The 14,232-nt window shown below is 39.0% G+C and overlaps 1 protein-coding gene across 9 annotated transcripts in view; it reads right to left on the reverse strand.

The window, feature by feature from the left end:
• Nucleotides 1-14,232, reverse strand: part of WDR17 (WD repeat domain 17) — a 104,684-nt gene that overhangs the window by 24,568 nt on the left and 65,884 nt on the right. For 7 of the 9 annotated variants that reach the window (XM_032413702.1, XM_032413697.1, XM_032413704.1 and 4 more), the window contains 7 exons: nt 13,121-13,141; nt 11,144-11,255; nt 7,150-7,291; nt 6,620-6,722; nt 5,344-5,445; nt 2,008-2,106; nt 1,292-1,475 (listed from right to left, as the gene is read on the reverse strand). In XM_032413702.1, the coding sequence (XP_032269593.1) occupies nt 1,292-1,475; nt 2,008-2,106; nt 5,344-5,445; nt 6,620-6,722; nt 7,150-7,291; nt 11,144-11,255; nt 13,121-13,141 (763 nt within the window). The remainder of the gene's footprint in view (nt 1-1,291; nt 1,476-2,007; nt 2,107-5,343; nt 5,446-6,619; nt 6,723-7,149; nt 7,292-11,143; nt 11,256-13,120; nt 13,142-14,232) is intronic. The other 2 variants (XM_032413698.1, XM_032413701.1) reach the window with 1 other exon arrangement.

Genomic DNA, 14,232 nt, shown 5'->3' on the forward strand with positions numbered 1-14,232 from the left:
GGAATACGAAGGAAGAGAAACAGGAAGGGGCGCTAGGAATACGAAGGAAGAGAAACAGGAAGGTGCAGCAGGAATACGAAGGAAGAGAAACAGGAAGGTGCAGCAGGAATACGAAGGAGGAGAAACAGGAAGGGGCGCTAGGAATACGAAGGAAGAGAAACAGGAAGGGGCGCGCTAGGAATACGAAGGAAGGACTAGGGCACAGGGAGGGCAGCGAGTAGCACTGAAGATATATTCTTAAAAATTGCATGATGTTTTTTGCTCTTAATTATAAGTTATTGAATTTACTGCTTTGATTCTTTATCTTTGAACATAAGTGGATAAAAAAGCATGCACACAACTAAGTGTCCTATCTGTTTTTTGGGCTATATTAGCATATTCTGAAGACGTAATTAGTTGATAGTCTCAAGTCAAGCTATGGTGAGGGTTTACGTAAGCAGCAAGCTATTTAATTTACTTCAAGTGGTTATCCCCAAAACAACTGTCCCCATTGGCCTGGCATATCAGTATTAGAGATGTAATTAGTCACATTCCATCAGAAATAGAAGAATCCACTGTGTAAAATGTGAACATTTTTCTGGGAAGTGGTGTTCTTTCAGTCCGGACTGGAGCTTCAATCTGCAGTCTATGTGGACTCAGCTTGGTTTCTCCGTGTGGACACCTCCACCTGGCCTAGCTCTGAGACCATGAAGACGTCTCCACTTTCCCCAGAAGTGGGGCACTGGGAGGTATTATTCCCCATCATTACTTTTGACTGTACACTAGGGACCTTCCTTAGGGATTAGCCCTCCCTCATGATCGATCCCAATAATTTGTAATTGCTGAAAAATTCAGAAAGTCAATGTAAGAACATGTATATCAACAATATACATATGCCAGTTAATTTCTTTGTGTTTATAAAATACAAATGGCGACTACAAAGTTAATTTTAATCTATTGCGATATGATAATTTATAACTGTGTTGACTGTTGCTTTGTCCTCCCCTATTTAATTTCCCTAAGGATATGATCTACATGTATTTTTAGCATTTGTTACTAAGTATACCTATTACATGAATTGCTTTCATGATAATAATACCATGACCATCTCTCTGAATTTATTTTAAGGACAGAGAGACCATTTATACCAACTACAGAGCATTAAGGGCAATATGTTCTCACTAGGCAAGAGTCCTCTTTATAGGTACCTACTTTTATTCAGATTATGCTTACTTTAAGACCACATTTTTAAAAATAATGAAACAAGGGAAACAATGGAAATGAACAATTCATGCCTTACATTAGGCTATACCTGGATTTTTAATCCCGTAAGACAAGAGATGTGGATATCAGAATGACTGGGCAGGTTTGATCCGGTCACGTAATCTGGTCCAACAATTCCTCCGAGCGGTTCTTGCTGTAGTCTCTTTAGTAAAGTTGCATAAACCATCTTTTGTGAATCAGAAGGGGGAGTATATGCAGACTCTTCCGATGATCTATATTTTCAACAGATATTACATTTTCATTTTTGTAGAACCAAAGAATTACTAAGGTTTAAATCAGAAATCCTCAGTCCCTGGGGTGCCTGGGTGGCTCAGTCGTTAAGTGTCTGCCTTCGGCTCAGGTCATGATCCCAGGGTCCTGGGATCGAGCCCCACATCGGGCTCCCTGCTCAGCGGGAAGCCCGCTTCTCCCTCTCCCACTCCCCCTGCTTGTGTTCCCTCTCTTGCTGTGTCTCTGTCAAATAAATAAAATCTTTAAAAAAAAAAAAAGAAATCCTCAGTCCCTGAGGATTATTTAGTCCCCATTTAGAGATGATGGCAACTTAGACTTAATTTATAGTAAAATGAATGACTTTAAAAAGGCAGAAAAGAACAGGATTGTAAATTATTACTGAATCTATGCTAAGCAAACCAAGATGCATTATTTGGCTAAGATTAATAGTGAGCCAATCCACATTTTCAACAAGTTTGCCTATAATATTAAGTAATACTTCCACACTCCAATTTTCACATCATCTTCACTCACCGGCTGACGGATTGTGTGCAAGCTCTCCACGCATCCAACTCCTTGGAAAGGTGCTCAATTTTTAAAGGCACGGACACCACCCGATGTTTTAACAGCTGACTAAAACATGTGAAAAAGAAATTAACATCTGACGTCCAAGACTACGATATCAAAAAAGCAAATGAGCTTTAAATAACTGCAATTTCAGATTCAACAACTACAGTTCAAAAATATATGTGTATATATGAATGTGTGTGTGTGCACACGCGTGCACACTTACTTGTATATCTGGCCTTTAAGTTCCCTGAAGTCAAAGATGTTCAGTAAATATCAGCTGGATGACGGTCTGAGTGAGCAGACCAATGAATGAACTGCAAGGGAGGCGTTGGGGGCAATGGGTGAAATAGGAGATGGGGGGGGATAAAGGAGTGCACTTGTGATGAGCACAGGGTGTTGTATGGAAGTGCTGAATCATTACACTGTACACCTGACACTAATATTACACTGAATGTTAACTGGAATTTAAATAAAAACTTAAAAAAATAAAATGGAAAACTAGTAAATAGGTAAACAAATGGAGGAACAAGCGAATGGTGGCGAATGGACAGACAAGCCAAGCAACGGTGTATAATAGCCCCACATGACTACTGTATGGTACAACGCACGGCTGAATTAGAAATGAGTATTAGAGGAATAAGGGATTAAGTGGGAGAACAGCAAGAGAAGAATGTCAACTAGTGCAAAGGAACGGAAATGCTGACTTCAATTCTTTAAAGACAGAGATGTGTGAGAAAAGGCAGTAAAACAGTGACATCAGTGATCCATCACATCTGTGTAGAGAAAACTGGAAAAGAGATATAATTAGTATTAATTAGGAAGCTTTAGATAAAGAATTACCAGTCCTAGTTTCTATAGTAAGTTACAAACTCATTGTGTTTTCCAAGGAACTAGTTAGCTGAAATTTAAAAGTAAAAGCTGTTTGGGAGATAGAAACAGAACGTAAGACCTTAGAGATGAAGTAAGGGTTAAGTAAGCCGTTCTGTAACGTACATTTTATGACTCCTGCTAGTTGTCATCTGCTGGGCCATGATAACACTTGGTGAGGAAAAAGGTATAAATCTCCCCCTACACACACACACACGCACACATAGGTTTAACACTGTAGTAATATTAACTGAAATCGGCTAGTGGCTTATCATTTTCTTTTACCCCAAATTACTGAACTTAAAATTTTGATTGACAACGTGGCTAGCTCCAAAATGAATTCCTTAAGCACCCTGGCTTCCCTGTCTACAAATGTGCACTTGATAGGACTTTATCTGTCCAGTAGTTAAAGATGATCTACTATATATAAAGCAGTGATGAAAAGTGAGGAGGAAATCCAAGGTAAATAGGTGGAGGGGACGCTGACAGACTATCAGGGACAGCTTCCATATGTACGGGATCACAAGTAATTCAGTTTGGCCGGAGTGGGGAACTGAGAAGGCTACAATGGGACACATGGTCAGAACCCTATTTTTGCACACCTTTAACGTAAGACTAAGGATCTGGAAGCTCTGTGATGGACAGTGGGGAGTCCGGAGGGTACCGAGGAAGGGGGGGTGCTTCTGGGGAGGCGGATGCCACAGCAGGAAGGGGATGCAGCGGGAGAAGAACAGAGATGCAGAGATCAGGTGAGCAGATGCAGCGCTATGGCAGGAGGGAGTTAATGCAGACCCTAACTATGGCGGTCAGAGAAAACAATTAATCAGGACCTAATCATGTACTTCTGGGCAAGAGAAACACAATGACACCATCAAAAGAAAGAGAGAACACAGGAGAAGCAGCAGATTTGAGGAGGAAGAGGAGTTTCACGTTGAGCACACGAAGTTGAGGCCAGAGTCTGTGAGCCACAGAAACAATGCGTGAATATAAAAACCACCACGGAGGTGACGGGTGGAGCTCCAGAAATGGGGAGGTTTCTAAGGGCAGAGAACTGAGGGGAAAGAGGGGTGGAGGGAGACCGGGAGAGCAAGCTGGGAAGCAGAGGAAGGGAGGAAGAAGAGGGCCAAAGAGAAAAGCCCTGGGGGCTCAGCATGAGGGGCGAGGGCAGCAGCATGAGCACAAGACAACAGACGCCATAATCAGGCAAGTAAGAAGTTCCTTCCAATTAGGGCCTTCTTAATTTCTCCTTCTAAACTAGCATGTTTAGATACATTCTCCCAAGTCTCTCCCGCCTTACATGTAAAAGCCTCCTTTTAGTTCTGATATTATTCCAAGGGACCATTTTCTCTCTCCTTTCATTACCCAAGTCATATATAAATGGAACATATTTCATTAAATAATATTTTCATCCCATGTGGTACATGCTATTGCTCCCATATTTTAATATTGTTAAACGTTGCCTTCGAGTTTGGGTCTGCTGCCTGCACAGAAACTGATTTTCCCTTCAGTTTCCCGGTAGTACCACTCCACACTGTCCCTCAGCCTGTCCAGGTGGCAGCCCAGTCGCCGAGACAGGAAAGAGAAAGGAGGGGGGAGGAAGCTTTCTCTCAGAAAGTCCGCCCCGTGTGAAGGGCACTCAGAAAAACTGCTTTTACCCACAGACTCAGCATTTTTAGGAGTCAGCTACTCTGCTGTGTAGCAAACTAGTCAACTTGGAAATGATGTTTTGCAAAGGTGCTGTGGATTCTTTCTGACTGTAACTAGTTTTAAGCACAATGGCTGAAGTTATTAGCAAGCTGACAGAAAATAGAGGGCTTTGGGAGGACTGTCAGGCATGACTCTAAAGTAGTGAGTTACCCGCTGTTCACAAATCCTCTTTGCCTTTTCCTACCCTAGAGATCGGAAAGCTAAAATACACAGTTTCTCTGCTTCTTCTAAAAACAGGGTTCCACAGTTCTGGCTGAAGGGATGCGGGCATATAACGCAAGGGGACCTCTCCTTCCTGAGTCAGATGCCTCATGCTCTGGGGTCCCTATCCTGTCACCCTTCTCTGCTTCCTGCTTAGAATGCAGACCCTGTCACCCTGGGTTCCTCAAGCAAGTGGAAGGAAGCCAAGGAGGTCAGTGTCAAAAGAAGGGAAGAATTCAGGTCCTGGATGGACTCTGTGAACAGCTCTAACAGCCCTGGAATGCCGACCAGGTGTCTTGACATAAGACCAAGAAACCCCATGTGTTTAAGCTAGAATTAGGATATTATTTACATCCTAATTCACTTCTAATTCATATAGTTTATCACTGCTTTATTATAAAGTACAGGCTGAATGAATTAATGGATGCATACAATATGTATTTGGTGCCTTCTAGGATACACTTAGAGACTATCTTAGTGAAGGGAATTTCTCAAATTTCATAACAGAAGGGAAATCGGTTTTACCTTGTATACTCATAAAGTGCTGGAACAATGCTTTGGTACTGTCTTCTGATAGCCAATAATGCACCAATATAACCACATAATATGAGCAATTCATTTCGAGCTCTAAAAGAGAATATATTTATTTTTTTAATTCCATAACTTGAGGTCTAGAACATTACTCACACATGTAGTTACTGTACTTGTATCTCTATATTTTGATGACTGACATTTATAGCAAAATATGTTTAGAAAATTTTCCAAATTGAAGATGTTTTATTCATAAGTTAACTCTTATTCACACATTTATGCTATACCACAAATAACGTTCAACTCTTGCCTTCTTGTTTTTCTCTATTCCTTGACTGTTTCTTCATGTAAATTTTTCTCTAAGTAACTCATTAGGCCCAATCTAGGAATTCCTGGCATATTGTACAGACTCTAGGAAAGGACAGAGCATACCCACTCCACGTCCTGCTAGGGAAACTTGTCAAAGTTGGGCAAAGATGCCCAAGGCTGTGGCATCATCTTTTCCACACACACCATTAAAGCAAAAATAGCGCAAAGCCTCCGTTACAAACTACACACTGTGTCTGGGGACTTTTCATTCTATGGCCAACAGTGTCCTTAAATTATACTTGAATGCAGGGATGGTGTTTATTTTTCACTTTCTAGCACCTTCACTTTTTTCCCCAGCCTCATCTGCTTTTTTGCACACAGTGGCTATTTAATAGATATGACCACTAGCTTCTTGAGGACTAAGACTACCCCAAAGCTTTGAATTAGCCCTATTTGAGCCAGGTAGGGGAGAGAGTGTGTGTTTGTGTGTGAGTGTGTGTGCATGCGTGCACACGTGCGTGTGTGTACAAACACATATATAAACATACGCACTCTGGGTATTAGTAAACAGGACACTAAGACTATTTCTGTTTCAAATTGACCTCTGTATGTTTTCTTAAGAATAGCAAATAAAGGGGCACCTAGGTAGCTCAGTAGGTTAAGTGTCCAACTCTTGGTTTCGGCTCAAGTCATGATCTCAGGGTCATGAGATTGAACCCCAAGTTGGGCTCTGAGCTCAGCCCACAGTCTGCTTGAGATTCTCTCTCTTCCTCTTCCTCTCCCCCCTCCACTCTCTCCTTCTAAAATAAATAAATCAATAGCAAATAAAAATGTAATTTTTCTACAAGGGCATCTATCTGTCCAAGATGATCTTATTTCATGATCTGAACACTAAAAACAAAATAACCATTTTAAAACATTACATAGGTTCAGTTATATATTTTGAAGAAAGAGTACTCACTTAGTACATGTATGCAAGACTAATTTTTCAGTACGAATATAACTCAACAGGTCAAGAACAGGATAAATGGTATCCAGTGTCCAATCTGAACTAGTGATGTATTCTGGCAAAATAAAACAAAATAAGAGATTCTCTCTAAGTATTAAAACATGTTCATCCAATTTTTAACTTATGTAATTCTCTTCTGGTAAATCCCAACTACCTCCTTATTTTCTAGGTCACAAGTATTTTTGTATTTACCCTCTCTCAAGTTCCCATACCATACAGTACAATCACCAATCTCTTTATTTTTTATATTTAGTCCAGTGATGGGTATTAAGGAGGGCACGCACTGAACGGAGCACTGGGTGTTATATGCAAACAATGAATCGTGGAACACTACATCAAAAACTAATGATGTACTGTATGTTGACTAACATAATAAAAAAAAAATTAGGATGGCCAGTGCTTGATTTTAAGGTTGCTTATCAGTATTAATGAAAGGATCAAATAAATGAGATTTTAGATTATACTACCAAATAAAAACTTACCTTTGATGTAATCAATACCAATAGGAAGGGCTTTTTCAGGTTCCTGACTTAATAAATAATACTTCACAGTTTCAAATATATTACCATCTGCCTGGGCTGTCTCCGCTAACTGCGTACATTCCTCTACCGTGGGGAGCTTGCACTGAAAAGTAATTGGTTTTGATGACGTTACTAAAATTTACAGGGATAAAAGCAGCAGTATAAGTACTAAACATTTCCAATATGTCTAGTATGTTTTTCTTATTCAATCGCTCAAAATAGATATAAATGAAATAATTTGTATTAAAAGCATACATTTATGAAAATACCCTTAGGATCTAATAACAATAAATAGGGTATTACCTAATGAGTTAAAAGTTTTTCATCACATAAATACCTAATAAAAGAGGTACAACGAAATTGTCCTGACTGTGATATCGGAATTAGTATCCACACATGTAATTCAGAAAAAAACTGCTGAGATTTGTTATTTCAAGATATACGGACTGATGCCAGAAACTACATTAAATGTAGAAAACATCAACGATACACTCTTCCACGGCCTCTACACTCGAGTTTCATTTCATTTGGCCTTTGAGACAAAGCCACGTCATTTCAAGCAGGAAGGCAAAACACGTACAAGCCCTCAAAGTTTTTAGCTCTGACATTCTGAAATACCACAAAATGGAGATTTTGAGCCTATGAGATTTCGTCACTGTAAAATACAAAGCAATACTCCCTATTTTTTCCAAATATTTTTTTTTCCTGTTCAAACAGAGAGTCTGCTCCTCCCTAAGGTAAGTTCTTCTGCTTCCATAATGTAGGCATGAATTAAGGTATCGTTTATATCCAAATCTGATGTGTTCATGATGTTTGAAGTGGAAGTGTTGAAAGTTTGCTGGTTTGTTTCTAAGCAACACCTATAAATAGTTGAACGCTTCGGCTCGCTGGTCTTTGGCAACCGTGGAGAAGGTGCTCCCAGTGCAGAGAGGATTCTGTGTTGTGACCCCACATGCCGCAGTTCAATCTCCGAAGGCCGTCTGTCTGCTCGCCTTTGAGATTCATCACTCTCTTCCCTTCGTACTTTCCCTTTATGTCCCCTCAAGTCACTAAGATGGTTTATTCGACCTATTTATTAATGCATTTATTCAAGAGTTTCATAACTTCTGTGATTTAAAGTGGGTGGGGGGTGGGAGAAGTAGGTGATGGGGACTAAGGAGCGCTCTTGTTGGGAGGAGCACCGGGTGATGTATGGAAGTGATGAATCCCTATATTGTACACCTGAGACCAATATAACACTGGATGTTAACTACCCGGAAGTTAAATAAAAACATAAAAAATAAATAAAAATTTGGTAAACTGAACATTTTAGATTCCTCAATCTCTCTCTTAAAAAATTACAACAAACTAAATTAAAGGAGCTTTCATACATATAACATTTCACATTGCTTCCCCATCTTCATTTACTAAATGCCAGTTATTTACTGAGCAACTACTATGTGCTAGGTACTCTGCCTGGCTAGATAAAATAAAGCTTCTTCACTTTGATATATGCTCAAAGAGTAAAGGAAATAAAAAAATGGTTTCTGTTGAAATTTTATTCTCAAATAAAATGTAAGAGTAAGATGATCATTCCTGTCATTTCTGTCTTACCTTAAAATTCCAAAAGTTATATAAATTAATATAATATTTGAAAACATAATTTTTAGCATTGCTTGTGAAGTTGTCCAGAGCTAGTAACACCTTTACACACACTGACTAGAGTGTCTAAAGAGTTATTAATGAAGTCTGACCAGAAAGTCTGATGACATCCTTTTAGAACATGTGATGAAAAGACTATGTAAACGCCATCTTACCCATGTCATTACCAGGGTGTAAACACAGATATTTTGCCTCTCTAAGCCCCAATATTAGCGCCTGCTGTTCTCACCTCAGGAGGTATGTGGGTTACACTTAAAGCATTAGGCAGGGCGCCTGGGTGGCACAGTGGGTTACGTGGCGGACTTCGGCTCAGGTCCTGGTCTCAGGGTCCTGGGACTGAGCCTGGCACAGGGCCCTGCACTCAGCGGGGAGCCGGCTTCGCCCTCTCTCCGCCCCCCCCGCCCTCTTCTCCCTCTGCTCCCACTCTTTCTCATATCAATAAATAGAACTTAAAAAAGGGGCACTATGCGGCAAATGTACACTTCCTACTTCCTTCCCTATTTGAATCTCAACATGGAAATTGCTTTTATTTGTCATGTTTGTAAAAGCAAGTGTGGCTCATTTAAAAAATAATTCACAGAATACAAAGTGTAAAAAGAAGTTAGATCACCCAAAATCTCACAACCCCCTGGTCACTGTGCACACTTATCCTTTCACAAGTATTTCCCCTGGTATCACAGTCACTCACACACACACACTCACACATACGCTCACTCACACATACCCGCTCACACACTCACACCCACTCTCACACACTCACACACATGCTCACAACACACACACACATATGCTCACACACACATGGTCACACACACGCTCACACATACACTCACACACATACCCGCTCACACACACACACACTCACACACATATGCTCACAACACACTCACATACGCTCACACACACGCTCACACACACACATACCCGCTCACACACTCACCCACTCTCACACACTCACATACGCTCACAACACACTCACACTCACACTCACACACACATGGTCACACATACACGCTCACACACACATGCTTACAACACACACTCAAACGCTCACACACACGCTCACACATACACGCTCACACACACACATGCTCACACACACATGGTCACACACACACTCACACATACACTCACACAAACACGCTCACACTCACACACACTCTCACACACACACATGCTCACAACACACACACACATGGTCACACACATGCTCACACATACGCTCACTCACACACACATACACGCTCACACACACACACATGCTCACAACACACACACACACACGCTCACACACACACACGCTCATACACTCACGCTCTCACACACGCTCTCACACATGCTCACACTCACACACACACACTCCTTGTCTATTTGCACTATCATAATACTTAGTAAGTATCCACTGATGGATATCCCCATCCCCACTCAGCCCCTGGGGACAAATCAAGGTTCATGTAAGTGAAACAAAACATTGTTTTTTGGAGTTAAAGATAAAATGTTTTATTATATCTTATATTTTTCTTAACAAGAACTTTACATATCTCCTTAAATATGCTATAAATAACAAATACGTACAGTTATTTTCAAAATGAAAATCACATGGCATGTGCATATTTCGTATTCTGCTTTTTTATATGACTGTTTTACAGCCATCTACCAATGTCAATAAAAACAGAGCTTCATGATCTTTTTAATGGATTAAAAGCACTGAAATACAGAAATGTACTGCAATTTACATAAACAATCTTCCGATTATTGAATATTTTGGTTGTTTTTATATATGATCTTGGTACGTAAATTCCTATATTCTACAAAGGAATAATTTTTTAAGGCGCTTTAGAGTAATGCATGTGAATTTCATTATACTTCATTAACTCTTTTAAGGATCCTAAGTTGCCTATTTTTAAAAAGTTAGCATACATGTTCCTTACAATGCAGCGTGGCAGAGTGGGAAGGGCTTGGGACGTGGAGGCAGACATGCTGAAGCTGAAATTCACCCTCCACCTTTAACTGAGGGCAGTTCCTTACCTTCTCTGAGCTCACTTTCTTTGTAAAATATGAACAATAGCCCCTGCTTTTCAGGGTTTCATGAGAGTTGAGTAAAACGCAAATCTATGTGAAAATCTAGAACTATTCCAAGCATACAGTAGAAGCTCACAAATGTCATGTATTGTTACCATTTCTGTTATATTTATAAAAGGGTTGGAAAGGGATATGTTTGTCTCTCTGCCTGAATCTCTATGTGCCCAAACCTAAAATAAGTTAAATCACAGCACTGCATTCCAAACTGGAGTATGTAATATCCTTTGCGTACCTTCTCATGAAGATCATTTATCTCTTCAGTACACCCTGGGTAGAAAGCACAGAGTTTAACTAACTGCAGTTCATTATCAGGAGTCATCAGGAGAAGATCAGCTGCCAGGTTCCTATGTACATAACAAAAGGGGAAACTTCATTTAAGGAAAAAAATCTAAAAATAACATTTAGAACTATTTCAAAGGAAGAAAACTCTACCACCTCCCTCGATTTTCTACTTATGTAAACAGTACTAATTTCCTACCTAATTATGAAAGTCTTCTAAATGTAGATGACAGAAACTGAAGAGCATGAAGGATAAATGGATTATGAAATTTCTATAATTTTTTAAAAATCAAAATGAATCTTTATATATTTGCAATTAATTTTGTTATTACAGAATAATTCTCTAACCAAACTAAGTAGTATTAGATATATTCTTTGGAGTGAACTATAAAGCAAACTTTGTGAAAACTAATTCTCATCAGCTTTAGTTATGCTAGCCAGCCGCGGCTGGATTAGCCAGCTCCTTAAAACCAACAGAATACTTAGATGTTTTAAGTTTAGAATTTTGGATATTCTGCATCTCTCCTAAACTTTAGGTGGAAATCAAAGATAGAAATGCAATTTTCTGATTTACTTTTTAAAGATTCAATAAATGGAATAAATCACTTAAAAAATAAGGTATTTTAAGGTGTTGTATGGACTCAACAGCTTTACATTAAAAATATTTTGCATACCACTTTTTAAAAATCACTAGGTAAAGAGTTTTTGGTTGCATACATCATAACTGAGAAGACACTAATTTTGAATGGTTTGAGAAGTTATTCTATTTTCAAGAAACTGATATATGACACATTCAGCATAACTTGAGAATAGACAATTATTTCAAATGTGAATTTCTGAAGGGAAGACTTCTGAGAGTAAAATCCTCCCTCACCTTCTTTGTAAAGCCTTCAGTAAAATGTACGTTGGTCATTTATGTGAATAATTATTTTAAAAATATTAAGAGATATTTAATCAAGAATATCATGGGCACAGAACAGGAATAGAGACAACTTGTGTGTGTCAAATATTCTATCATCACAGAGCAGGTAAATCTTTGAGTGTTTTTACAAGTTTCAGATTAGGGTAATTCATCTGTTCTTACTAAAAGGTTTAAATAACTGTATTTTCTTTTCTTTCTTTTTTTTTTTTTAAGATTTTATTTATTTATTTGACAGAGAGAGACAGTGAGAGAGGGAACACAAGCAGGGGGAGTGGGAGAGGGAGAAGCAGGCTTCCCGTGGAGCAGGGAGCCCGATGTGGGACTCGATCCCAGGACCCCGGGATCATGACCTGAGCCGAAGGCAGACGCTTAACGACTGAGCCACCCAGGCGCCCAAATAACTGTATTTTCTGATACCAACATTTAATAGCAGTGTTCAATTATGTCCATGAGAATATAGAAATTACCACTTGCTTTTATAGTGCATAAAATAGCTGTGCTAAAATTCTATTCAAATACAAAAACCTGACTTTCTCACTGTAGAATTATATCCTGATACACTGAAATTTATAGCAATGCTAGCTAATTTTATTCACTCTTTAGTGTAATTTACTATTTATTGAAAATTCAGTTCACCAATTGGGGAAAATGTATATATTTGTAATGATACAAACCTACCAAATAATCTAAAATCTTAAATTTTGCTACCAGAACAGGCATTTTTCACTTGCTTAGCTATTAACTATCATTTTGTACTGTAGAAAGTCACAGTTTGTTTATTACACAAGTTTTAAGTATAAAATCCGGAGTGATTTTGTATCTAGGCTACAGGAACAGTTCTTATTACTTTGTAGTTAGGTTTCATATGTTATAAATTCTATAAATGAACTAGCATTCTGTAAAACAATGAAGCAAGAACAGGTAATGATCTTAATATAGAGTTAATATTCTAAAACTAAAATAAAACATAGTTTTTTAATTAAATGTTTTTATAAAACTAGATAATACCTGTATCCAACAGATGGAAAGCTAGAAAAAAAGGATTTTAAATATGAATACCATGGATAATATGCAACGAGAACCAAGAAGAAGGAAACTTTTACCAGTAAATGTTATGAACATTCTCTCGAAATTATGCAGCTATCCATTTTTACCTAAATTTCTGGAGCTCTATGAATACCCCTGAGGATTACAGATTCCTCCTGGAAATAAACCTGATCGGCACCACATATTTCAGAATTTGAACTTTATCCTAGTTTATGGTACATGTATCTATGGATATATAAAGGAAACTTCTTGGGGCAGTTACAAGGAAATGGAAGTTTGTTTTATATGAAAAGCAACTAAGACATATAGTCAGTTGAAAGATTTTTTAGACTTCACTTAAATTTAATTTCAATTTCTGTTTTGCTACATTTTACCCTCACCTAAAAAAAAAAAAAACAAATCACATTTTATTTAGATTAGATGATGACTTTTAGCATGGAGTTGGTCACCTTTGTGAATATAAATCTGAGTTAAACCTCATGCTTTGGGGGCGCCTGGGTGGCTCAGTTGGTTAAGCGACTGCCTTCGGCTCAGGTCATGATCCTGGAGTCCCGGGATCGAGTCCCGCATCGGGCTCCCTGCTCAGCAGGGAGTCTGCTTCTCCCTCTGACCCTCCTCCCTCTCATGCTCTCTGTCTCTCATTCTCTCTCTCTCAGATGAATAAATAAAATCTTTAAAAAAAAAAAAAAAACCTCATGCTTTGGGATGGGTCCAAGGCAAGTAGGTAACTGACTGCTATCCTTCTTGACAGAGGGAAAACTGGGCGCTAAGGATGGTGGGCATTTAAGACATTTCAGTCTAAGGCTGATATTGGGGGGCTACTACATTTGGGTTGGGGGAGGGAGCTCTTATCATAAGATACGGTAAAAAATTATAAAACCCCTGGGATTCCTGATTCACTGTGAAGCCCCCAGATCCAGAAAGAAGAGGAAAATGGGAAGTGTTGCTCTTTTGCTGACTTAGCCACAGATTACGGAGGTGGGATAGCGTGATAGCTGACCCAGAGACTGGATGCTTGTGTTGCCCTCCAAATTCCTATATTGAAACCTAATCCCCAATATAATGGTATTTGG

Source organism: Phoca vitulina, unplaced genomic scaffold (assembly GCF_004348235.1).
Source record: "Phoca vitulina isolate PV1807 unplaced genomic scaffold, GSC_HSeal_1.0 scaffold15, whole genome shotgun sequence".
Classification (NCBI taxonomy): Eukaryota; Metazoa; Chordata; class Mammalia; order Carnivora; family Phocidae; genus Phoca; species Phoca vitulina.